The sequence below is a fragment of the Cyprinus carpio genome, chromosome B3, assembly GCF_018340385.1.
Source record: "Cyprinus carpio isolate SPL01 chromosome B3, ASM1834038v1, whole genome shotgun sequence".
In the NCBI taxonomy this organism is placed as follows: domain Eukaryota; kingdom Metazoa; phylum Chordata; class Actinopteri; order Cypriniformes; family Cyprinidae; genus Cyprinus; species Cyprinus carpio.
Genome location: NC_056599.1, coordinates 20,310,969 through 20,335,856, shown reverse-complemented (window position 1 = coordinate 20,335,856; position 24,888 = coordinate 20,310,969). Strand labels below are relative to the sequence as shown.

Genomic DNA, 24,888 nt, shown 5'->3' with positions numbered 1-24,888 from the left:
TTTTGATGAAATCTGAGAGCTTTCTGACCCTGCTTAGACAGTAACACAAAAAAGTAGTAAGGAGGTCATTAAAATAGTCCATGTGACATCAGTAATTCAACTGTAACATTATGAAGCTATGAGAATACTTTTTGAGGCAATGAAAATAAAAATAACTTTATTCAACAATTTCTTCTCTTCCCTGTCAGTCTTTTATGCAGGTTCATGAAAGTACCACAATGCATGCATGCAGTGCTGCTGATGCAGGAGTCAGCGTTCTGGCATAGAAACTGGATGCACTGAGACTTGTTTGCAAAGAGAGGAATGCATCGTGGTACTATTGTGAATGTACATCAAGGAATATAAAATAACTTACTATAAATTAAAAAATACAACAATTTTATCGGATGCACGATATTTATCGGACAGATAAATTATTGGGCGATATGGGTGAAAATTATGTCATTTTTATTGCTCCGATAAATAAATGATATCTGAAAATTAAATCCAATAAAGTACTCTTGCTGGTAAATTAATCAATCAGTCAGATTTTTTTGAGATTCATCCACTTTCCGAGTGAAAGTGACTGCAGCTTTAAAACTGCGAAGCTGTACTAAAAGCAGCCGCGGCAGCAGCTACTAGCGCTAAGCCTAAGTTAAATAAATCCCAGTTCCCAGACCTTGCCTCACTTGCACGGAAATACCTGTCAGCCCGTTGCCCCAGCACAGACAGTGAGCATTTATTTCCTGCTGCTGCAAATGACAAAAAAAAAAAAAACACAGAATTGAGTGTGAGAAGTCAGAGATGCTTCTGTTTATCAAGAATCTCCCACTAATGCCCTTACATAACAAATAGAAAAGACAAATAGACATTAAACAAAGACAAGTGAGAAGATACTGTATATACTTTAGAGGAGGGTAAGACATGTTGAGTAGTGCAAACTGGAAATCATTTTAAGTTTATTATTATTTATTTTATGTTAAACTATATAATTTAAGTGAAATCTCTATGCCCTATGCACTTTTGTGGATGCGCTTTTGTTTTTCTTTTTTTTTAAGGTTGACAAATGTCAATGCATTTTATTTATTAGGTATTTGAAAAACATAACTTAAAGTCAATATACCTTCCTCATCCTAAAAAACAAAATTCTAAAAAAACCCATATCTACCATGTTACTACAATACTTGAATATAAATTTGCTTTTAATAAGCTGTTAATTGCAGGTAAACCATAGTTCTGTTAAACTCTTTCTGTTACTGAGTATTGTGGTGACTTACACAATAAATAAACACGTTTGAAGAGTTAAGACTGATGTTTGCCATTATAGTTAGGCCAGCGCTACTAAAATATCAGTTTAATCAGTGCTTCTTACAGTAGATTTTCTATTCTCCTGGGTGTACAAACTGTAGATTATATGAAAATTATAATATAAAAATATTAACTTATTGGTTATCATTATCTGTATTGGTATCGGCCATGAGAAGGACTTAATTATCGGTTATCGGTATCGGTTAAAATTTTTCATATCATGCATCCTTCATTGTTTTTGTTTTCTTTGCCCACAAAAGTATTCTCGTAGCTTCCTAAAAATTAAGGCTGAACCACTGATGTCACATGGACTATTTTAACAATGTCCTTACTACCTTTCTGGACCTTGAATGTGGTAGTTGCATTGCTGTCTATGGAGGGTCAGAAAGTTCTTGGATTTCATCAAAAATATCTTAATTTGTGTTTCAAAGATGAACAAAGGTCTCATGGGTTTGAAACGACATTAGGGTGAGTAATTAATGACAGAAATTTCATTTATGGGTGAACTATCACTTTAAGCATAATAAAGCGATCAGCTGAGTGAAAAAGTGAGGTCATATTGCTTTTTCATTTTTATAGGACCTTCAGCAAATGTAGTCTGTAGCATTATGGTTGAAATGATTCCCAGATTGTCATTACGAGCTTTATAACCGCACTGAATGAATGATGGTTTTGGCGGCACGTGTCTCTCTTCCGCAGGCTCTCATGTCGCTGTTCGTGCTTTCCTGTAAGGACGGGTGGGTCAATATAATGTATGATGGGTTGGACGCTGTTGGTGTGGACATGCAGGTTTGGATCTGCTTTGCTCATTCTGGCACATGGCTTTAATCACATGACTTTCCTAATTTGTTTTATGATGGATGTGTCCTCTATCTTCCTGTCCTTCACGCCTGCAGCCTGAGCGCAATCACAACCCCTGGATGCTCCTCTACTTCATCTCTTTCCTGCTGATCGTCAGCTTCTTTGTGCTGAACATGTTTGTGGGAGTGGTGGTGGAGAACTTCCACAAGTGTCGTCAGGACCAGGAGGAAGAGGAGGCACGCCTGCGTGAGGAGAAGAGGCAAAGACTGCTGGAGAAAAAGCGCAGGAGTAAGGCGAATAGCGTGTCTGGTCGGTAGTCTATTTTTCTGAGCACTGCCTGCTTCCAGAGCCTGAGAGAGAAAGCTAGAGAAAGATTTTTTATTTTTTTAAATGACAGGAGCAGTCAAAAGGCTGATGAAATTTAAAAAACAATGCACAATTTGGCACTGACCTGATGTCAGCCTTGGATTGTGATGGACTGCAGCATGTTCCTGCATGAGATGCCCGCAACACAAAATGCTGCATGACAAGCCAACAGGGGAAGTTTGCAAAGTACATATGGGGTCAGCATCATGGCTAAAGCAGCAGAGTGTCTTTGCTATGAATACTCTATATACTGTAGTGTGGTCAATTAATAGAAGTTTGAACTAGTACTAATTAGGACTGGTTATTTAATGTGTTAGTTAAGTGTTCATTTTCCTACCATCAGAGCAATTCAAGGTTGAAGTATTAACGCACCTCGCCAAAAAATACTTACTGATAACAGGCAACAAAAAGCTGTTTGCCTATCCTTGCATGTAATAATGGTTTTCAAAGACTTTTAAGCTTGAAAAAGTTGCTTTTAATATGTTATCATGCTTTATGTGTGATCATGGCATGATATGTGGCACAATGGCCAAAAATGTCAGTCTGCATGTGTACTTAGACCAAGAGTGCGTCCTCTGTGAACGACCACCAAGTTTACACTACCGTTCAAAAGTTTTAGGTCGGTAAGATTTTTTAATGTTTTTGAAGTCTCAAAAACAAAGTCTCTTACGCTCACCAAGGCTGCATTTATTTGATCAAAAATAAAGTAACAATAAAATGTAAGACAAAATTTAATTTATTCCTGTGATGTATCCCCTTACTCCAGTCTTCAGTGTCACATGATCCTTCAGAAATCATTCTAATGTGCTGATTTGCTGCTTAACAAACATTCATTATTATTATCAGTGTTGAAAACAGTTGTGCTGCTTAATATTTTTGTAGAAACCATGATAAATAATTTTCTCCTGATTCAAAAGAACAGCATTTATTTTAAATAGAAGTCTTTTGTAACAAATGGTTTTACTATGACTTGTTCACTTTAATGCTTCCTTGTTGAATAAAATTATATAGTTTCTTAATAAATTCTAACTCACCCCAAACTTTTGAACGACAGTATCAGACAGATACAAACTCTATTGCAAAATTGATTTAATATTACATCAAGGAAAGTTACATCATATTATCCAGTTGAGAAACTGCATATGGTTAGTTGCCTGTGGTCTGGCTGTCTGTCTAAATCAGTCTGGTACACTGAGGGCACTATTAGGGTTGTCTGGTTGTGAGCATTAAGGAATCTAAGAATGCCGGCCATGATTTTAAGTGACTAAACGAATAAATGTGAAGAAGTGTGTTCTTTGTTTAAGCACCTCGCCTGCCAGGGCAAAGCTTCCTGATAAATGATCTTTAGCATAAAAGCTGACAGTTTTATCTACGTTTGTCACACTTGGCTCCTCCAGCCTTTACAGCAGTCAAGGGATTAATCGTGTATGTGACTGTGACTTATAGTGCTCAAAGCCGAGTCCATAGCAGTTGAGTTTTATTTTATTTCCCTGGATCTATTCAAAGAACCCCTCAATGCATTCACCTGGGATAGCTCGAAGGACATCTCACAAAACAGTCCTCAATGCAGAGTGCATTTAGCAAGACAGGGAAGAAAAGAAGGCAAATATTTGTATAAATTAGGGATTGCCCCGAGCTGATCTCAAGGATCGGGATCAGTAGGTGATGTGCAGTAGGTGGCAGTATTCACTTTACAGTAGATTTGCCAACCACCATTAAAAGGAAATGAAGATGCTCAAATGTGCGTGCTTAGCTGCCATTAAAACCAAAAAATATATATTTGACGCGCACTTTTGTAATGATCACTCATTCATTTATCATTTACTTTTATGTGCCTTCAGACTATCTGAGATGTCGTTGTCATAACGCATTGCTAGGTGTTGCGTCTTGCTTCGGATTTGACTGAAAGACGCGAGCTTCATGCTTTCTAACCATATCTCCACTTTTTTACCTTTATGTTGTAATTATTCTGTTTATTGTATATATAAAATGCAAGAAGTTTACATCAGTAGTCCCATATTCTACAAATGTCTTTATACAGTGTGCAGATATATACATAGAGTATATATCTTATATATGTATACACACACACACACACACACACATATATATATCTTTTACTCTCTGCACAACTCTGTATACTGTACATTGGGTTAATTTTAATAACTTAATTAGTAGCGGATCAGGACTTGGTATCGACAGATACTCATTGACTCAGATCGCATTGAGACCACAAAAATCCTGATCGGGACATCCCTAGTATAGAAAGGTGTTTCTTCAAACGTGGCCACGTGGACTTTAAGAAAATATTAATATTAAAAAAACACATTTGTCATACATAACAGGAGAATTCTTATGAAAATTCACATCACATCTCTGATTGTGTATTGTGCTGAATAGTATTCTAGTTGAAATTGTGATGATAAAATTTTGTTTACAACAACATAAGGAGACCTTAACCTTAATTTTCAGGCTCACAGACACACATAACTCAATAAACGAAAATGACGCCATAAGTGAGGGACATAATTTTGAACAGAAAATTTTATGCAATAAATACTTCAACTGTTCATTTCACATTTGTTTAGATGATTGTAGTTGGGACATAAACAAAAAAAAAACCCTTTGGACACAAAGGTACCTGAAGTTGAAGAAACATTTCTATATATCTATATATATACACAACATATCCAAATCACAAATCTGTGGACCTGTTCATGATTCAGACCCAGACGGAATCTGCACCCACAGAAAGCTCAGCGGATTTCCTCAAAATTAAAATAAAATGCTCTACCCTTGAGCTCATTCATTAAACATTTGGACTAATTTGCTAATAAATCTTTCAGCTATTACTAAGAGTACATAATTAATCAGATATTCCCCAAATTCACATCAGAACATGTTGAAAACGTTAACAGATTCCATCTGGGCCTGCCATTATCCCATCATACTGAAAGACAGGCTGTTTCTGTGTGCAACTATGTAAGACTTTCAGGGTGGCCATGTGTGTGCTATCAGCTAGGGAGAGATGTTTCATTTAATGCTTGTGTTGTACCTGCATGTTTAATATCTCTATCAGATATTCAGTAGCTCAGAGGCTTCTCTCTTGGCATATGGTATTTACCTGTAAACATGCTTTTATGGCAGACTCAGAAAGATGGATTCAAACTCAAATCAGTTTTATGGTTGCTGTCATGTCCAATATGTCACACACAGTACAACTAATCGATAAACAGTCACCTCTAAGCTCTCCTTGAGAAACACTCAATATGTTCCCGTAACCTGTGCTACTCACAGAAGTCCTTTCATAGGTTCTCCCACATACTGCCATGTTTACAACGGCATGTTCACCAAAGCAGCATGCTTGAAACCCAAGGCACAAGTGCTGCATGAGAGGACTATAAACGGATAGTTTAGCAATAATATCCCAATGGTGGCAAGATAAGTACCGGTCCTCTCTGCAGCAGTCGTCCCCTCACACCCAGAGCCTTTTTCCTCTGCATCAGTGATTTGGTTTATCTGTGTTTACCCTGCACTGACTCTTCTGCTGTCTGTCTGTATGACTGTATCAACAGAGGCCCAACAGAGGCCGTACTATGCAGATTACTCTCCAGCCCGGCTCTACATCCACACACTGTGTACCAACCACTACCTGGACCTCTTCATCACCTGCATCATCGGCATCAATGTGGTCACTATGTCTATTGAGCATTTCAATCAGCCTCGCGTGAGTCTATGAACACTTTGAATCTCAATTTGTTTGATCTGGGGATCTACAGTTGCATAAAGCTGCATTTCATCATTTGAAACCTAAAGTAACAAACTTTAAAAGTGTTTGCTTTCTTAAAATAAATGACACCCGGGCCAGATTCACAAAACATTCTTAAGAATAAAGTTACAAATATTTTGTATTTCAAAAACATTCTAATAAATGTTCTTATATTCTTTCTCTGTAAGATCGTTCTACAATTAAAAACAATTACCTTACGAACTTATTCTTAAGATTTTCTTAAATCTGGCCCCTAGTTTGATATTTTTATATAATGCAAAGACATTTATCCATTATTAAAAGTAGTTTAAGCGTCACAATACTATTTTCCTGTAAATTGCAGCATTAAAATCTCTGAAATCATTTTTTTTTATCTCACACAGTACCTTGAAGAGGGACTGAAATACTGTAACTATGTCTTTACCATCATCTTCATAATTGAGGCTTTACTCAAGCTTGTGGCATTTGGTTTTCGGAGATTCTTCAAAGACAGGTATTCTGACCTACTGTATGGCTCTATAGATGTCTAATGTGAATGTAAATACACTGTAAATAAAATAAACAATATACATATATTGCACTGAATACATTTCTGGAAATAAAATCCATTTTATATTGATATTATGAAATAATGTGCTAAAATGATTATATATTCACTTACAAAACAATTACGGATTCAAGCTGTATTCACAAGTGTTTATTACTGTGCACTTTAGATGGTATTAGGGTATTACACTTGCTATATACATTACATTCTCATTACCAATTTATTTTTAACTAAGCCTTCTTATTCTAATCCTGATACTAAAGTCTCTCTAAGAAGGTCTATGGGGAGTCTTGTCCCTAACCCCTCAGTGACCTTGTCCCTTATCTCATGCTCTCTTTGTGCATTGGATATATGTGTATCCTTAGATATCTGTAGTCATGCAGTAATTTCCAAGTGCTTAACCCAATAAAGTTAATTAAAGACCCCATCAGCTTTGTGTACAGCATACTATATTTTATCTTCATTCAGAGATGCTGTGCACTGATTGATTATTCAAGCCAACAAAGACATGAGATCAAAGCATGACTGACTCTCACTTAGATCAGACAGAAAAAATTATTCACTGTAATTAGTGGAGAACTACAATCAAAATATCTATTCTTAAGGGATAAAAGAGGGTGGGAGAGATTAAAAGGAGGATTATGTAAATTACTCTTATGCTTCAGACTTTTGTTCTTTTGGCAATATTATAAATATAACTGAAATTAACAAAAGACTGTCCTATTCAGAAGTGCATAAAGGGTATCTTTTCCATGTTAATCAGAGTTTTTGTCCTAACCAGCCATGAAGGTAATATACGATGAGCGACAGTAGATTCTATTTTAGAAATGGTTTCTATTTTTATTTGCGACATTGTGGCTAGATCAACATACACACTCTGACAATGATGATCTGAGGTACTGATTTTGTGCTTTATTTAATGTTAAAAGGGTGTAATTATGAGATCGAACACCATTTCGTGTGACCTTTATTACCATACTGAAAGCAACAGTGGATAATTTACCTCAGATCTTGAAAATAATTAAAGGAAACATAAACTTCCATACCAAAGATGGTATCAGTCACTCATTTGTTAAAAGTGCAGTGCGCTTGCAGAGAGAGCCCGCCCATGTGCTCTTCTGATTGGCTGTGATTGATTGTTGATTGATTTTGTTGCATCGCGTAGCTAAGATGAGTCTGGTGTGGACAGACAAATTGCTTGTTACTTGAATCTTATTGCAGTGCATTTGGTTCGGACGTAATCAAGCATTTATATCCTTAAATGAATTATGTATATTATTACAGGGCAACTTCACTATCCTCTGTAACACATTGTAAAACACTTTTGTAATTAAGCGTGACAGTGTGATTAAGTCATGTTTTAATATGTGGCATCTATCATGCGTAGGGAACGAGATTAATCATTTGTTTCAGTTAAATGAAACGTGCTAAATTAAAAGGAGTCATGATCCATGTTGCTTATCATTAATCCCACAATAGCACATGTACAGGTGCAATCAACAGTGTGTTGTTCTATTTGCAATATGCTCATAAATCTGTGTACGGTTTGTTTGCTCAGCTTGCCTAATGCTCAAAAACCGATTAGCTAAACGATGCTCGTTGCTGGATGCGGTATTTTAACTGTATGATGTTGTAATGTGATGGCAGATGGAACCAGCTGGATCTAGCCATAGTCCTGCTCTCTATCATGGGCATCACTCTGGAGGAGATCAAGATGAACGCAGCACTGCCAATCAACCCCACCATCATCCGCATCATGAGGGTGCTGAGAATAGCCAGAGGTACTTTAATTTTGGCTAGTTAACAAAAAAGTTATTTGCATGTTCTATTACAAATAGATTTGTGGGGTTCGATTTGTGCCTCTTTGTGCTTTTGCCCACAGTACTGAAGCTTTTGAAGATGGCTACAGGCATGAGATCCCTGCTAGACACAGTTATGCAAGCTTTACCACAGGTAACTAATGTTGTGCGTTTTTATTCATTCATGTATTTATTTAATAATACATATATTTTTATTTTTATAAAAATATTTATATTATTTGTTATGTGATATTGTATTTATATGTGTTATATTACATTTATGTTTATACATAATTAAATTTTTTAAATATTTTTTAGTTTGACATTTTTTGTCTATAGTTATATATTATTTAACATTGCCAAATACGTACATTAGGTTGCAAAAAATGTACTTTTAAAACATTATGATATAGAGAATAAGGTCACATTTTATTTTATGCTCCAATTCTCGCTATTAAGTAACTCTTAACTATGACTTTTGCCTCAGTAAACTCCTAAATACTGTAATAGTTCTTAAGTTTACTTATTGAGCTAGATTTTGGGGTGTAGAATATGGTCATGCAGAATATGTGTTTTTTATAAGTACTAATAAACAGCCAGTATGCTAGTAATATGCATGCAAAAAAGCAAGTAATTGATAGTGAGATTTGGTCCCTAAACTTAAGTGTTACTGAGAATAACATTTTAACAGCTAAAGTAACTCTATACTGCACAGCGTATTATAAACAAAACATTACCTGACAAAGCATTTTTATAGTGTATACCATATGCTGTGTGTGTGATTTTGTTTTAAAGAGATATAGATGTACTGCACAATTGCATTTGTTTTTTGTCTTTGTGTGGATATGTAAGACGTGGGGGAGGACAGAGAGAAAGTTGGAGATCAAATATCTATAACATGATGTTACTCCCCATGATTGATTGTTTAATAACATACTGTGATAATGCGCTTCCTCTCTTTAGGTGGGAAATCTGGGCTTGCTGTTTATGCTCCTCTTCTTCATTTATGCGGCACTTGGTGTGGAGCTTTTTGGGAAACTAGGTCAGTGCTGCAATCCTGCTCACTGTTTATACTGAGCTCTCCATTTCACAGTTCTAGCAGCTTTGCTCTACCTTAGCTGCCACTCTCATTTTTGACTCAGAAATGCTTAAATTTGGTCCCCAAAGGCACGCTTCTCTTACAGTTTGAGAGCTCTCCTTAGAATACAGTGCTGTCATAATGGGAGAAGAACCTAAATTAGCTCTGTTGATCTTTGGAGCTTGTTCCTGCAATGGCAGCATTTTTGTAAGATAACCTCTAGGCTCCAATAGACATTTCTATGTTACTTATATCCCTGCAAGAGGCCTCTGGAACACGAATGACAGGATTATGCTTTCTCTTAAAGGGCAAGCACTCTAATTACTTTCATTAGCCTTCAACTTTAAAGTCAATGCTAATTATTGTGTCAGACGTGTCTGGGGGTAACAGCTCATTTGCTTCTTTAATGGTAACACAGGAGACTCTGTTAGGTTATCTTCACTTTTAGCAACACATTCAGTGATAGTCTAGCAATACTTTTTGTGTATAAAAAGTATTTGACTGTCATCAAACTATTATTTACCTATATTTTAACTAGAATGCAATGACAACAACCCATGTGAAGGATTAAGCAGACATGCTACATTTGAGAACTTTGGAATGGCCTTTTTAACGTTATTCAGAATATCAACGGGGGACAACTGGAATGGCATAATGAAGGTATACAGTGCTTTTTCTAATTGTATTGAGAGTGTTTTATAGGTGCAGTTTTATGCATTAACATGTTGCATATTTGCAGGACACTCTGCGAGAGTGCCTTCCAAATGAAAGTAACTGCTTCAGCTATCTGCCCCTGGTTTCCCCCATCTACTTCGTCACCTTTGTGCTAATGGCTCAGTTTGTGCTGGTTAACGTGGTGGTGGCTGTACTGATGAAACACCTGGAGGAGAGCAATAAGGAGGCTAAAGAAGATGCAGAAATGGACGCTGAGATTGAGATGGAGATGGAAATGGCTCGACGTCTCAGCAACGTCTCAGCAGGGAGCTCTTCAGGGCCGGAAGGAAGGGCAACTTATATAGGACCACACCCAGATTCACCTGGACAGGTATACATGCCACGGTTTGCCCCAAATGTCTCAGAAGTCATTAATAAACAGTGTCAAAAAGAAAGAATGTTTTAGTTAAACCATGTATTTATGGCATTTTAGTATAATGAATGGTTTTCAAACTGGGATCTGGGGAACTCAAGGGGGCTGCAACAGAGTACTAGGGTATATAACACTTAATATTTTTCTTTATACATGAAAATATATATCTGCCTTTATATTTTAGTTCTTTCATTGGGGGATCATCATATTTGGGGGTATAATGAACTGGCAATAGTGTAAGAAACTTCATCCCATTTGTTTTCTTAGTTTAGTTCTGCACTAATTGAGCACCATTAACTCTATAAGGAGCAGCCCGAGTTAGCTGCGGGCAGCAGAATTGCATTTGTGTTTTATTGGGTGCTGAGTTGTCACAATACACAGAAAATATGCTGAGGGGATGTGGACAGTGAGAAGTGAGGCTCTGCAGGGAGGCCAGGAACATTTGTTACCCCTTATGGGCTGCTCTGGCAATGAGTGTATTTGCTTTGTCAGCTGCAGCGAGCTGGTGAATGAACCTGGCAAGCTTGGCTCTAGTTGTTTATAGGTTTGTGAGTTTATGTGTGAGGGCAAAAGCAGAAGAATACATTTCTCTTCCGCAGGATGAGGGGATGCAAAGAACACAGGAGAATTTGCTCTCTCCACGGAAAATGTCAGTGTCAAGGATGCACTCTTTGCCCAATGACAGCTACATGTTTCGCCCTGTGAGGCCAGCCAGTGCTCCTTATCCACTAGAAGAAGTGGAAGCCAGTCAAGGGTACCTTGAATTAGGTATAAAGAATCAGAGTACATGACTTTGTCTATTACTAATTACTGATATCTAAAGGGGAAAAAAACTTATGAAAAGTCTTCATTAACCTTTCCTGTAGGCTCTATCACCTCAGTCCACTCCCAGCCATGCGAAAGCCATTCCCTGCTCCAAGTCCCCGGTGTTCCTCCCCATTCCCAGTTCAACTACCTCCCCAAGATTCCCCCTCCCATGCCCTCTCCAACCCACAGCATAGGCAGGACTTTACGCAGACAGGTATACTCTCGCTCATCCCATCCGTATTAAGTGCTTCACTGTTGTTCAGTGCTTGCAGTTTACGTTGTCCTATGTTTATTTTTTCAGGAGGCAATTAAAAATGAAGCCGTCAACGTGCAAAGTTTCGACTTCAAAGACAAACCCGACAGACAGGTAGGAATAACTACAGGCAGCTTCAAGCTGCGTGTTCCTCGGATCGCCGGACCCAGCATCCCTCAGGGGTCACCCTTGCTGCCCCCACGTGGACATGCCCCCAGTGTCTGCACCTTCCAGCAGCCCCATAGCCAGCACAATATCCCTTCTCCACCTTCCAGCCTGGCCAGCAGCAGCAGAAGCACCAGCCCCAGTGGCTCCATGTTTGATTCCGCTGATCCGACCGACGAGGAGGTCCGCCACATCAACAGTACAGCACGGCTGTGGGTAGGGATTCAGGCAGAAGCCCGGAGTCACTCCCTTTCTCCTTACACCACCTCAGGGATGCTGCTTCCCGTCCCCGTGAAGAACTGCAGCAGCGCTGCCAACTTAAGCGTCAAAGACCCGAAGAAGTGCTTCAGCGTGGACACGGAAGGTTTTCTGGAAAAACCCTATGGTACCGATGACCATCGGAGGCACTCGATTGAGATTTGCTCTTCAGTAGATGAAGGGCTGTTTGGTCAAGAACTCAGTGAGAAGAGGCACGTTCCCATGCGTGGACAGTCGTTGCACATTCCCCGGAAGAAAAAGATGAGCCCTCCTTGTATCTCCATCGAGCCCCCGTTTGAAACGGAGGCTCCCGCTTCTCTCGCATCCATGAAAAAGCTGTCGGAGAGCAGCATGCTACTACGGAGGAGGACGCCATCCTATGACCTAGCCCTGCAGCGGGACTCTCTGGATTTGCCGGAGAACCAGCTGTCTACCCAGCCGCTCATCAAAGTAGAGCGGCACCCTTCTCACTGTGCCGAGTATCTGTCCATGCCGCACCCCACCCCAATGGGCGGACTGGCAGGCATTCTGTGTGAAAACACACAGCCGCCTCCCTTTGACAGCCGGTTTGAAGAATCCACAGACTTCAGCTCTGTAAACAGGACAGCGCAATGAGGGACATCGGCTTTAGCCAAATTTTACCGTCCACACTCAAGGGTGCGGCAACTAGTTGAACAGGGGATGTCGACCTCTTTCTGTAGCCAAAGTTTTCTTTATTTCTTTTTCAGATGTAATATCATCATGAAAGCCAGCCAGGAATGGCAAGCGATCCTAGCGGGGAACAGTGTTTGATCTGACTGTGTTGAACATGGGATATGCAATTTCAGGTTTCCAAATGGAACTCTGGTTCTAATTTTAATCCCAGTGCTCAATCACATTGATTTGAGTTCAGGATGTGTAGTGTTGTGTATCATCTGTATCATATTTGTCAGTCTCTCCTCTCTTTGTCATGAGCATCGGTAATGTTTTCTGTAAAGACAGAGTATACAGATTAAAAGACTAATAAGAACTGTACATGTTATGTATTTTATTGACTCATGACGTGTAAATAGAGAACATATTGTATTAGTGGAGAAACAAGCTCTATTCACATGCACATATTTTTTATAGAGATCTATAATGTTTTTGCACATATCAATTTGAATTGTCCTCTGTTGTCTTCTTGTGAATGTACATTTTTTAATCAAATAGCTGTGGGATCAATTCTAGTCTGTTTAGGCCTACTGATATTAAGATGATTTTTATTTTTCTATTGGGAGGATGGGGTGTGTCGTATAATATAGATCCAATGAGAACCAAACTACAAATGATCTGTAGCCTGAGTGCAATACACTATAAATGTTTCTGTAAGTTTACCCAGTAAGGTTACTCACTTTTTAAGCAAACATAGCCAGTAACGTGCATCTCACATACACAACCCTTTACCATGCTCAGGTTCATCTCAAAATGTATATTACGATTTCTGCTACACTCTACATTGTAACCTAATTTAACCACAACATAACCTATTTTAACACTTTGTGGCCCTTGGCTGTGGCACAAGTTGCATGTGAAGGACAGAGTAATACAAATGTAAATGTGACCTTGTTCTGTTTTTCCTGATGTTCAAACTTTATGACTGTCAAAGCAGAAGACTGAGGGAGTTTATATCAGCACACGTCTGATCTATTTTTTGATCTGCTCTGCTTTGAAATGGCACCTCTGGGTTTGTGCCCTTGTGCAACAATGAGACAACTGTTTAATGAAAGGAATACAAAGGAATGTTTTGAATTTTATTTTTTTTAGAAGTGATCATTGTGATTTATGTATAGTTAAACTAAGCCATGGTGTTTTTGGCAAATCACAGGCAAATGACGCCTGCAAATCCTGCTCTTTAAATGATATATATCACACAACTACATATCCAGTGTCATTAATGTATCACCTGAGATTTAAAATAGTTGATGCAGCTTTTGTGCTGGGCTAATTTACTTTTTTCCTCCATGTATGAGTCTCCTCAAAAGATGGAGAGGGAAAATCAGTTGCATGTTATTGCAAGATTTAGAAATACAAACATCTGGATGTTTTTAAAGTTTTTGAAATTTCAATTTTCAGATATTTTCCATTTGTAGACTTATTATCTAATTGCACTGAGATGTAATTACAAGGTATTCCTCTTTGTAGAAATGAGTAAACCCACTTATTGTTGTCTAATGCAATATTTTATGATAGCCTATGTTGAGATGAGTGCAAAAGGTTTAGAAGTAAGCAAAAATCATGGATGATTACAAGTGATCAGACATCAATTTAACATTGGACTTTGAGATAAATGTTTGCAGTGTTTTGTGTATCTTACGATACTAGATCCATGTTTTTGCAAGAGGATTGTTGAGAGTTTTTAAAAAAAATTGCTATTGAGTAAATGATAGAAGTGTATGGAAGGAGTAGTATATAACTGCTTAAAGTGTTTTAATCACTTTTGGCACATGGATATTCTTAGCTGTTTTATTTTTTATTTTTTTATGAGCTTTTGCCATCAAGCAGCCTAATGTCCTTAACCCTTCAATAAATAATCAAAGCATTTTCCTCAAGCTTTCAGGATAGTCATTTCTCTATCCTTCTCTCTCGTTATTACAACTAAGACTTCTTTGTGTAATGCAAAATGTCAGAAATTATTATTATTATTTTGGTTTTGATATGACTTATCTGATAAAGAAGAAGTGTTTAAAGAGCTATATACAATCATTTTTTACCTTTCTACACAATCTGAGGGATATTCTCTCATCTACAGATAAACATTTTCTAGCAAAAGGAAGATGTGTAATTTGTTTTTAAATTTATATAGACAGTTCAATAGTATGTTAATATATTAAACTGTCCCTAAAAAAAGTGTTTTCAATCAGATGCGATTTGTCTTTTGTTTTTAACGAGGGGGCAAACAAGTAAAGATAAGGTCAAAAGCAGAGTCAGTTCAGACCCACCAGCTTTAAAATAGTGAAGCTTAAATTACACTACTCTAAACTTTATCTCCATAACCAAATCTCAGATAATGACTAGACAGGGATTCATCTTTTATGAATGGTTAAAATGGTGTCCAGGAGGCCGTGAACCTATGAACTATAGCATAGCTCATAAACAGCTGTTGAAATAATATTCTCAATAGAAACAAGTAGAGACTTGGACTCAAAAGCAGTGTATTCCTTACATCATAATTCATCCAGTGGATATGTTCATAGTAAAGGAACTGTTGACTGCCACATTTCACCTGTATGCAGACATGCATTGTCAGGATCCCTGTAGATGCAAATGTAGTAGGTAACTACACCATCTGGCAAAATAAATACAATCTTTTTTTTTTTTTTTTTTTTTTGCAAAAGTGGCTGAATATTCATGGACACATTACATTTTACATTACATGTAAAATGGATGTAAGCAACATTTTGCGACTGCAAATATTTCATATTAAAGCAGAGTACCCAGCTGAAATGAACATACCCTGTCTGCTGTCTTACATATTTTAGGATAGTCACTATTAAAGGGTTTAGTCTATTATTAGTATTACTGTTTTTGTTGTTATTATGGTATTTATGTCTGAGGTTACTGATACATTAAACATGTCTGCAGAACTGAGCACCCATGATCTGAGGCGCCATAACGGGGAAAGGTTAGGACGATTCGATAAGAGAGGGGCCCGGAACGTGATCGTGGTGGGCCCAAGTCAACATGCTATTCAGGGGGTCCAGAAACCATAAAGGCCCATGATTAAAGACAATGAATTGGGTACTTCTGGGGATCCTGCGCTAGCCGAGCAACCGCCTTTAAAATGAATGAGAATGAAGGGTAAAACAGACAGCTGTCCAGATATTATGGACCGCTTTGTGATTCACTCACTCGATTCAAATCAGAATGTTTTGAAGAATTTACTTACACTGTTACTTTCCAGTCGTCGAAGGTAAAGTAGGCTACATGTATTAAGTCGAGCATAACAACGGATAAAAGTATTAAAGTCTCATAAACCTCTTCCAAAAAAGCCAGAATAAGGTGACTGAAATTCGCTGCTTGCCTTAGTAAAGTATTTTTAAATTATGATAAAACAATATGAGATAACCAAGTTACCACAGATTTATTATCAGCAACACTGTGGAAATTTTGGCGGCAAATATTGTTTTAGTTTTTTTGATGCGCTATTCTCTACTTACCTGAAATGGAGGTTTAAAAAATCCTCCTAAAATCCTATGATCATACATTTGTGTCGCTGTAATAATTATTTTTGCTTAGGTTTCTGACTGGTCAAACGGAGAAGCAGTAGAGCAGTGTTTTGGCGTTTGTCGCCATCTAACGGTCAGTGCTGAACTTACACACTTTGGAATAAACGGAACTTTCCGATTGCATTGAAAGTGTTCCACACGGAACTAATAGTGTGGCTGCACTGACGGTCACACAACGAACGCGCCGTTCTTCTTGTTGTTATTGTTTTTCTGAGTGGTTGTTTTGAATATAGGATAAGTAGAAGGACATATGTAAAATGATTACATTAATTAAGTGATACGAGTGTCTGTCATATATCCTACTGCATATTTAGCCAAAAATATTAACTTGTTGCAGTACAGTACACATTTAGTATGGTTAGCGTTGGTATTTTTTGGTAGAATAAAACAACGGTAAACAGAAACGTCGGGGTGATATATCATTAGCAGTTAGCGCTAAAACTGCCATCTGAAGTAGAAGACAGACATGTGGGGAGAAATCGAGCCACGTATCAAACCACAGGAGGGTGAAGACATGAGCAGCTATGGGACAAGACAGAGATGGACAGACTCTGCACCTGTGCAGGTGAGATGTGTTCAGCTCATTCACATCTGTTACAGAAGGGTTTATGCAATTCATGCGACAGTTTTGCAAGGTCTGATACATGCTATCAGACAAATAACGTTGCATTGCTCCATCTCAATCTAATTGACAACATTTTATTTTTTTACTATGTACTTAAACAGAGTGCAGACTTCAAGATAGTCCCTTACTGACAAACAAATCATTAGATTGCATGGTAAAAAGATAAACATTTGCTTGTAAATGAGGAATTCTTCTTTGAATAAAGATGGGTAAGTCGTAACACACAACTAGAACATTATTTATTAAGTAAAATTAAAACTTTCATGAAATGGGAACTCTCTTTTCTAAAAGCCTGCTATTGATCTTACTGTGAATGATTCATCTACTGTATGCATATGTAGATTTTTTTTTAATCAAATGTATTTTTTAGTCCAAATGCCTCGACCTGTCAGTGAAATTACAGACTTTTCTCTGGCCATGAATGAAGGAAGGCTTTTCCAATCATTCAGTCTGCTTAAACTCCACCTCTTCCTTAAAATCAAACTTTCATCACGACTTAAAAAAAACAGAAGGAGAGAGAAAAGTGACAGTAAAGACAAAATGCTAGCTTTTCCCTTTAGATGTAGATAATATCTAGTCATTTCTTACCATTACCAAAGGATACTAACTTCTTGAATCTCTGTTAACACTGCTCTCTAAAGCCGAAGACAGCATTGTGGGGTGAAATCGAGCCATGCCCTAAACCTAACACATCAGACCACTGCAATGAACCCGCTGCTCAAGACAGACGTCCTGCTCCTGAGACAGATGTCAAGGAGGCCCACAACACAACAAGCAGCTCTCCAAATCAAAAGGTGAGGTGTCCCCTGTGTTCATGCAGTATAATTCTACACATGAGTCTAAGCATGCGGCGCTTGCTTGTTTTCCTCAGGAGGAGCCATCCAGCTGTCTCAGCTCAATGATCGCGGCTATAGCAGCCAGTGGGAGTCCAGTGAAAAGCCAGCAGCTGGGAGAGCCAGATTTAACTCTGGAGGAGAAGAAGGAGGTGTTAATGGATCAGTACAAATCCAAGCCCTTGGTATTTCTGGAGCGCTATCAGGCCCACCTGAAGCCAGAGCACATAGAGGCTTTCTCACAGCTGAGCAGTGACTGCAGAGCGCAGTATTACTGCAGGGAGATTCAGAGACGGGCATCCAGCACAGCCGACCGCAAACGGGTCCGTAACCATCGTTATGCAGCTCTCCGTGCTCTTCAGAAGGGTAAGCACAGTGTCTTTGTTTTTTCAAACACCAGCTGGAGTTTTAATCTGGTGAACTGTTTTTCAAATCAGTTTGTCACTTGAGTTTCTAATAGTATTTTCTGTTGCTTTTATGTATTAATGACCGTAGTTATTTACAGATTGGCCAACTTTCATGTACCAGCATAGTTCATACTGTCGTTCATTAGACTGGCACAAGTTGCTGAATATTGAATATGTACTTTATGATTGTTAGAACATGGCCGTGTCTCATTCAGAGATGGGCTGTTTCGGAGGTTGCATTTGTTGGCTGCATACATCGAGTAACTGTTAGATTGTAGAATAAGAAAGAAATTAAGAGTAGTTTACACCTCAAAAGGAGTAACAATCAGTTTCATTACCGTAACCTTTTTAAAACAAAAACGAGACCACCTCAATGACGTATGCAAGCCTCTGAAGTGAGACACAGCTTGTTTGATGTCTCTTCCAGAAAGTTACAAAATGACACTTCCTGTTAAAATACTTTTTGGCCAAATTCTAACGTTTCAGCGCTCACGGAGAAGGCAGTCTCAAAATGCATTTCAGCAAGAAAAAAAAATTCAAGATTGCAGATGAACCTGGAGAATTGTTTGTTTGTTAATAAAGTCATATACTTCATTCAGTAAAAGAAGAATTAGTAAAAATAATGTCAAAATATACACTATTGTTCAAAAGTTTGGTGTAAGATTTTTTTTTATGTTGTTGAAAGAAGTCTCTTATAATCACAAAGGCTGCATTTATTTGATTAAAATATTACAAAAACAGTAATATTGTGAAATATGATTTTAAAAGAACTGTTTTGTATTTGAATATGTTTTAAAATGTAATATATTTATGGGATGCAAAGCTGAATTTTCAGCATCATTACTCCAGTCTTCAGTCTAGCATTATCCTTCAGAATCATTTTAATATGCTGATTTAATATGCTGATTGTGCTGCTTAATATTTTTGTGGGAACGTGATACATTTTCTTCAGGATTCTTTCAACTTGCAAGAATAGCACTTTGATACTTTTGTCTCTGGGCAGAGGGCCAGTACTTCAGCGAGGAGCAGATGCGTGTGCGAGATCCACTGCTGTACGAGCAGTACATCGGACAGTACCTCAGCGAAGAGGAGATCCTGCAGCGCTCCGAGGAGGCCATGAAGAGCGGCCCGGGGGGACTCGCTGACCTGCTTATCAACTCCTACCAGGAGAAACTGATCCAGAGCCGCCTGGAGGAGGAGCAGGAGAGAGAGCAGTGTGCAGCGGAGGAGTCTGAGGAGGAAGGTGCGAGATCCCACTGACTGACTCAAGACTGAGATTCTTTATGTCTGTCGTTTCTTTATGGATGAATGTGTTTTTGTGTGTTTTAGAAAGTGACGAGCTCAGACAGGCAGAGTGGGAGCCGAATGCAGAAGAGAAAGCCATGCTGAGAGAGGAGTTCCTCAGTCAAATGCATCAGCGCTTCCTGGATGGCAAAGATGACTTCAACTACAGGTCAGATCATAGTGCTTGCTCACATACGTCTCATTTTCAATCTGAAATATGAATATTGCATTACCAGGATGTATTTCTTTTCAAATCAGTTGTTGCTATTTATTGAACTATACTGCAGAGAGCTAATTGCCCATATTTTAGTTCTTACATAACCTTGTATCGTAATATAAAAATATCTGTATTACAGTGACAATAACTGATATTTTCATTGCAGTGAAGTGGATGAGAATCCAGATTATGATAACCTGGATATTGTAAGCCATGATGCAGAGGAGCGCTACTTTGATGAAGATGATGATGAGGAGGAGGAGGAGGAGGAGGAAGAGGATATGATGCAGTAGCCCTTAATGTATAGAATGTTCTCACAACAGAAAAAAGAATTTAGATTTTTGTACATTCTTAATCATAATCTACTGCTTGATATTTGTTTCTGTAGGTTAAATGTGATTATCAGCACTTTGTTGTCTTTAATAAAAGAGTACTATTTTGCAAGATGATGTTGTGGTCATTTAAAGAATTCTCCTTTTGAGTGTTTTCATTCTAAAAGGCTTTTGCTGTTTAGCATATTTTAAATTCATGCAGTATGTAAGAATCACCGTTTTTCATAATGGTTAATAATAAAACAAATGGGCATGACAGCTGTGTTCCAGACTCACTTTTTTACGTTCATCTATATAACTATGCATGCAGTCTTTAGTGATCCTAATTATCAATCCCATATTAACTGAAAGACTACATGGACTATTTGCACCATTAATAATAATGAATATGATATACTGCAGCAATTTAAATAAAATGTAACGTGATTAAATAAGTAAAAACTTAATTCAAAGAACTGTGGCATTTAAATAATCTGAGAACAGACCACACCGAAGATTCAATAAAATGTGGAGTAAATACTTTATTAACAATAAAAACAACAATCATATATATAAAAAAAAAAAAAAACACAAAAAAGAAAAATACTAATTAAATACATGTTCACAGGACAGGTGCTGGATGGAAAGTAAAGGTTATGCAAGGCAAATATACAAACAAAAATTAAACAACTAGAATTAGTGAGGTCCCTTTGACATGTAACCAATAAAACAAAGAACAGAAAATGCAGGGTGAAAATGTAAGAATGCATCAATACCAAGCAAAGTATTTATGTGCAGTTTTCTTTGTAATAACAATGTAAATAGAGCCTTTTATTTTAAAAGTCATACTTTACTTCTAAAAGCACACTGACTAACCTCTGCATTATCTGACCCAAGGAGCTAGTTGTGTCTCATTCAAATACGTCTGTGCAACACTTGTCCTATTCCCTCAATGACGCTTTCCCTCAATTAGCTACACTAATGCCTATAGTTTAGTCATTTCTTGTAATGCTACACAACTGTTGATAATTGCCCCACAAAATGCAATGTTAGAAATGCCTAGTTACCTAGATGCCAGTGAAATATCTATAAAATACAAAATACCAACCCTTATAAGCCATATAAAATTCTTCTAAATAATACTGTGTAAATAGAAAAAGTCGTTAGCTCCTTCATACCGTGTTAATACTGTGCCAAAAACTGGTTAGAATTACTGCGGCGAATACTCAAAGGTTACACACCATGTTCCTTCAAATGACACACTTCACAGTTAACTGCCTGAATTACTTACAATGGCAAGTGGTTAAGGGACATTATTTCAAAATAATAATAATAAAGACGACTGAATGAGAGGAAAATATCTCTATCAAACCCACAGGGTCCATAACTTGAACTTCTCAATAGACTCCTGATTTGAGGTCAGAAACCATCACAGTATCATAGATAATGTTGAAAAGGCTGTCAGGAGGGAAAAAAAGCAAACACTTCATACAGAAAGAATATACCTTCATAAATGAGCAGGGCACTTAATATATATGTATATTTTTTCATAAGCTTTAATAGTTATTTTCTGTTGTGCAGTTGGTCGCCCCAAAATACCCTCAGAGATTCATGGACTGTAGCAGCTGTGTGTTCTAAATGTAGGAATTTCGATTTGATTTAGCATAAACTAATTAATGGCACACAGTGAGAGGAGATGTGGCGTGAGAAGAGGAATGTTAAAAGACAAACAAACTTCATGGGCTCAGTGCAAGTAGCCCCCTAACTGCATACAAACATTGTACAAGATCTCGGCTGTTTTAGTGCCTGATCCCTTTAAAAGTCACCTCTCAAATGTACCATTTTATGCTCCCTCAAAGGAACCAACGGTTGTCGGCGAGAGGAAAAAAGAAAAAAAAAGAAAACTGGAGGAAAGGTGAAGAAAAAGAGGATAATAGAATGAATCATTCAGTCTTTTGGCACAGGGAAAAAAAGTGCAACATTCCCATTGTAAAAACTTCATGAACAATGTTTGGTGCAACTTCCGGAGTCACAAACTGCTCTGTCAAGATCCAGTTAGAACGAGTTCAGCTGATGAGTCTTCACCCGTAACTGCTCCTAAAAAAGACAACATCATCATTAAGGGTTAAATACTGATGCAGTTACATGTAATGCGGCCTTATGTCTCACATGAGACGAGGAGGATTAATAAAAAACTAATAATAATCACAGGCATTCATCCAAACACACGTTTGATTTTATAACCAAACCATTCTGCACTGCCAAACATGTCCACAAGGAGGCAAAGAGCTACTTTTTCCCTGCCAATAAACAATGTAAAATGTCCGAGGCTACATGAAAACACTGGAAAATGTGTGGTCTGTTCTTAATTTTCTGTATATTAGCAGTTCAGATAATAATGCCTTGGGCCTAATGAGGGAAGATAAGAGAGACAGATGCCCTACTGAGCATTGGCTTGCAGGATATGGACTGCAGAAATCACAAGAGTTCATTCCCTCAAGCTCTGTGTGAAAAACCTTGTCCAGTGAGTAAAGTGTAAATTGACTGAAGTCATTAGCAAACTAGAAAGTTACAAAGCAGAAGGCGGGGGAAGAATTCTCTCAACAAACAGATCTCTGGCAACTAAACACACAAGATGCCTGGAAGCACCATGGTTTTGTGTCTTTTTTACAAACAATTCAGGCATCAGCCTCAAAAACAATACAAATCTCAGCAACTGAATGTACTTGAATACACAAATAAATCACTAATAAAAAAAAAATTAATTAAAAAATGGTCTAATGGACATGAAGGAAATCATACACTAAACCATGTAAATTAAGAGATATAAGTGAACCTGTAATATATAAATTAATTAATTAATGTATTAATTAACATTAGCTGATTCATTTGAGACTATGCTAAAAAAAAAAAAAAAACTAACTAAACTTACTTAACTTAATTCACTTGACTACAATGGATCAGACTTCCCAATACTAAATGATTTTAACCAGAAACACTGATTCATATCAGTTCATACAAGACAAATAAAGTTGTAGCCTCTGTCTGCTTAGCAAAAAAAAAAAAAAAAACTACTAAAAAAAAAAAAACTTTTTTTTTTCTTGGAGGGGGGGGTATAAGACAATACAACACCCCGAAATCTGAAGAATGACATTGCGAAGAGAGAGAGAAATTCTGACAGTTATACAGTAGACATAACTTTACCAGATGTTGTTTATTATTAACAAAAAACAAAAAAAAAATCCTATCTGCTGTCACATTATTGATCAATGTAGAGTGGTTTCACCAGTACTTTTTGTTCCTCCTCACAAAAACAAAATGCACATCCTAAACACTTTTAGCAAACAAATGTCTAGCACGCATCTCCACATTAAATACCCTCCAGGCTCAGCAGGGTCCATTTCCTCAGTCATGCACGCCTGTCTACTCTCAGCAAGCCACAGTGCCTGCTTGTGCTGTAAATGCTCCTCACCTCCAGCTGTCTGCCGGCTCAGTTGATGAGGATTCCAGCAGGCCTCCCGTCCTCTTCAGTCATGTTCCTGTAGTTATTCTCAGCTTCATCCACAGTCCTAAAGAAGCAAAACATCGAGGGGAGCCCAAAATAAATGCAACTCTATTAGACCAGAATAGAGGAGTAAAGAGCGCTCACATTAAGAAGTCTTTGACGTCCTCAACGGTGAGCTCGCCAGTGGTGTCCAGAGTGACGTCAGCACTGCTGTTTGGAGAATCCAGGACGGGCGAGGACAAGGAGCTCCGCATTTCATCTAAGAGCCCTGAGAGAATGACCACTGTTTTATCTTTTTTTTCAGTCTAAGCAATGAGCTCATTGCATTTCTTGAAATACAACATGTTCTGACAGTGTGATTTGTATGGTCACAAAAGGGGTGAGATCATAGTTTTAGACAAATGAACTGCTGTATGAGACATTAAACATCAAGTACATAAATTAGACTTCAGTCATAAAAATTCTAATTTCCAGGAAAACAAAACCGCACAAATGCTGGTAATTTCAGCTAGTTGGGTGAAGAATGACATTTATTTTCCATCAGAAATGTTACCTTCAGTTTCAACAGCCTTGCTCTCTGCTTGTGTCTTGTGTGTTCCATTAGCCTGTGGTGGGAGCGTCGTGCTGGAACCACTAAAAACAGATTGAAATGTGCTGAAAATACAGAATTATAAATTCTGGGACATGATTAATTTCTTCAACGTGATCATCCACCAAAATTACCCATCTGTACACTACCATCAAACGTTTATTTTCTCTGTCTTGAAAGAAGTATCTTCTGCTCACCAAGGCTGCATTTATTTGATCAAAAATACAGTAAAAACAGTCATAGTGTGTAATTTTTTTTTATAATATAATTTAAAATGGGATTTCTTCCTATGATGCAAAGCTGAATTCTCAGCATCATTACTCCAGTCTTCAGTGTCACACGATCCTTCAGAAATCATTCTAATATGCTGATTTGCTGCACAAGAAACATTTATTATTATTATTATTAATAATAATATTATTATTAATATTATTATTATTATTATTATTATTATTATTATTATTATCAATCCAGAAAACTTCAAAAAATATAATGGAAACCATGATACTTTTTTCCAGAATTCTTTAATGAATATAAAATTCAAGAGAGAAGCATTTATTTGAAAAAGAAATCTTTAGTAACATTATAAATGTCTTCACTGTCACTTTTGATTAATTTTTGTGTTCTTGCTGATTACAAGTATTCTGGAAATG

At 37.5% G+C, this 24,888-nt stretch overlaps 3 protein-coding genes across 5 annotated transcripts in view; 2 read left to right on the top strand and 1 right to left on the bottom strand.

The window, feature by feature from the left end:
• Positions 1-14,782, top strand: part of LOC109108771 (voltage-dependent T-type calcium channel subunit alpha-1H-like) — a 101,439-nt gene extending 86,657 nt beyond the window's left edge. The window contains exons 25-36 of one of the 3 annotated variants that reach the window (XM_042720158.1): positions 1,987-2,076; positions 2,184-2,397; positions 6,030-6,181; positions 6,607-6,716; positions 8,418-8,551; positions 8,653-8,723; positions 9,533-9,611; positions 10,186-10,307; positions 10,387-10,692; positions 11,334-11,502; positions 11,601-11,755; positions 11,843-14,782. In XM_042720158.1, coding sequence (XP_042576092.1) covers positions 1,987-2,076; positions 2,184-2,397; positions 6,030-6,181; positions 6,607-6,716; positions 8,418-8,551; positions 8,653-8,723; positions 9,533-9,611; positions 10,186-10,307; positions 10,387-10,692; positions 11,334-11,502; positions 11,601-11,755; positions 11,843-12,832 — 2,592 coding nt within the window. In that variant the 3' untranslated portion in view covers positions 12,833-14,782. The remainder of the gene's footprint in view (positions 1-1,986; positions 2,077-2,183; positions 2,398-6,029; positions 6,182-6,606; positions 6,717-8,417; positions 8,552-8,652; positions 8,724-9,532; positions 9,612-10,185; positions 10,308-10,386; positions 10,693-11,333; positions 11,503-11,600; positions 11,756-11,842) is intronic. The other 2 variants (XM_042720159.1, XM_042720160.1) reach the window with 2 other exon arrangements.
• Positions 14,783-16,597: 1,815 nt separating this feature from the next.
• Positions 16,598-20,311, top strand: LOC109108770 (coiled-coil domain-containing protein 97). The gene is made up of 6 exons (XM_019121878.2): positions 16,598-17,029; positions 17,731-17,883; positions 17,961-18,288; positions 19,333-19,572; positions 19,659-19,782; positions 19,997-20,311. The coding sequence occupies exons 1-6, from the start codon at positions 16,931-16,933 to the stop codon at positions 20,121-20,123; spliced, it is 1,071 nt and encodes a 356-aa protein (XP_018977423.1). The 5' UTR covers positions 16,598-16,930; the 3' UTR covers positions 20,124-20,311.
• Positions 20,312-21,278: 967 nt separating this feature from the next.
• The window catches only part of LOC109046926 (lethal(2) giant larvae protein homolog 1-like), a 38,958-nt gene continuing 35,348 nt past the window's right edge, over positions 21,279-24,888 (bottom strand). Inside the window, exons 20-23 of the mRNA XM_042720157.1 lie at positions 24,200-24,279; positions 23,791-23,914; positions 23,614-23,710; positions 21,279-22,238 (exon numbers count right to left, since the gene is read on the bottom strand). Of these exons, the coding sequence (XP_042576091.1) occupies positions 23,632-23,710; positions 23,791-23,914; positions 24,200-24,279 (283 nt within the window). The 3' untranslated portion in view covers positions 21,279-22,238; positions 23,614-23,631. The remainder of the gene's footprint in view (positions 22,239-23,613; positions 23,711-23,790; positions 23,915-24,199; positions 24,280-24,888) is intronic.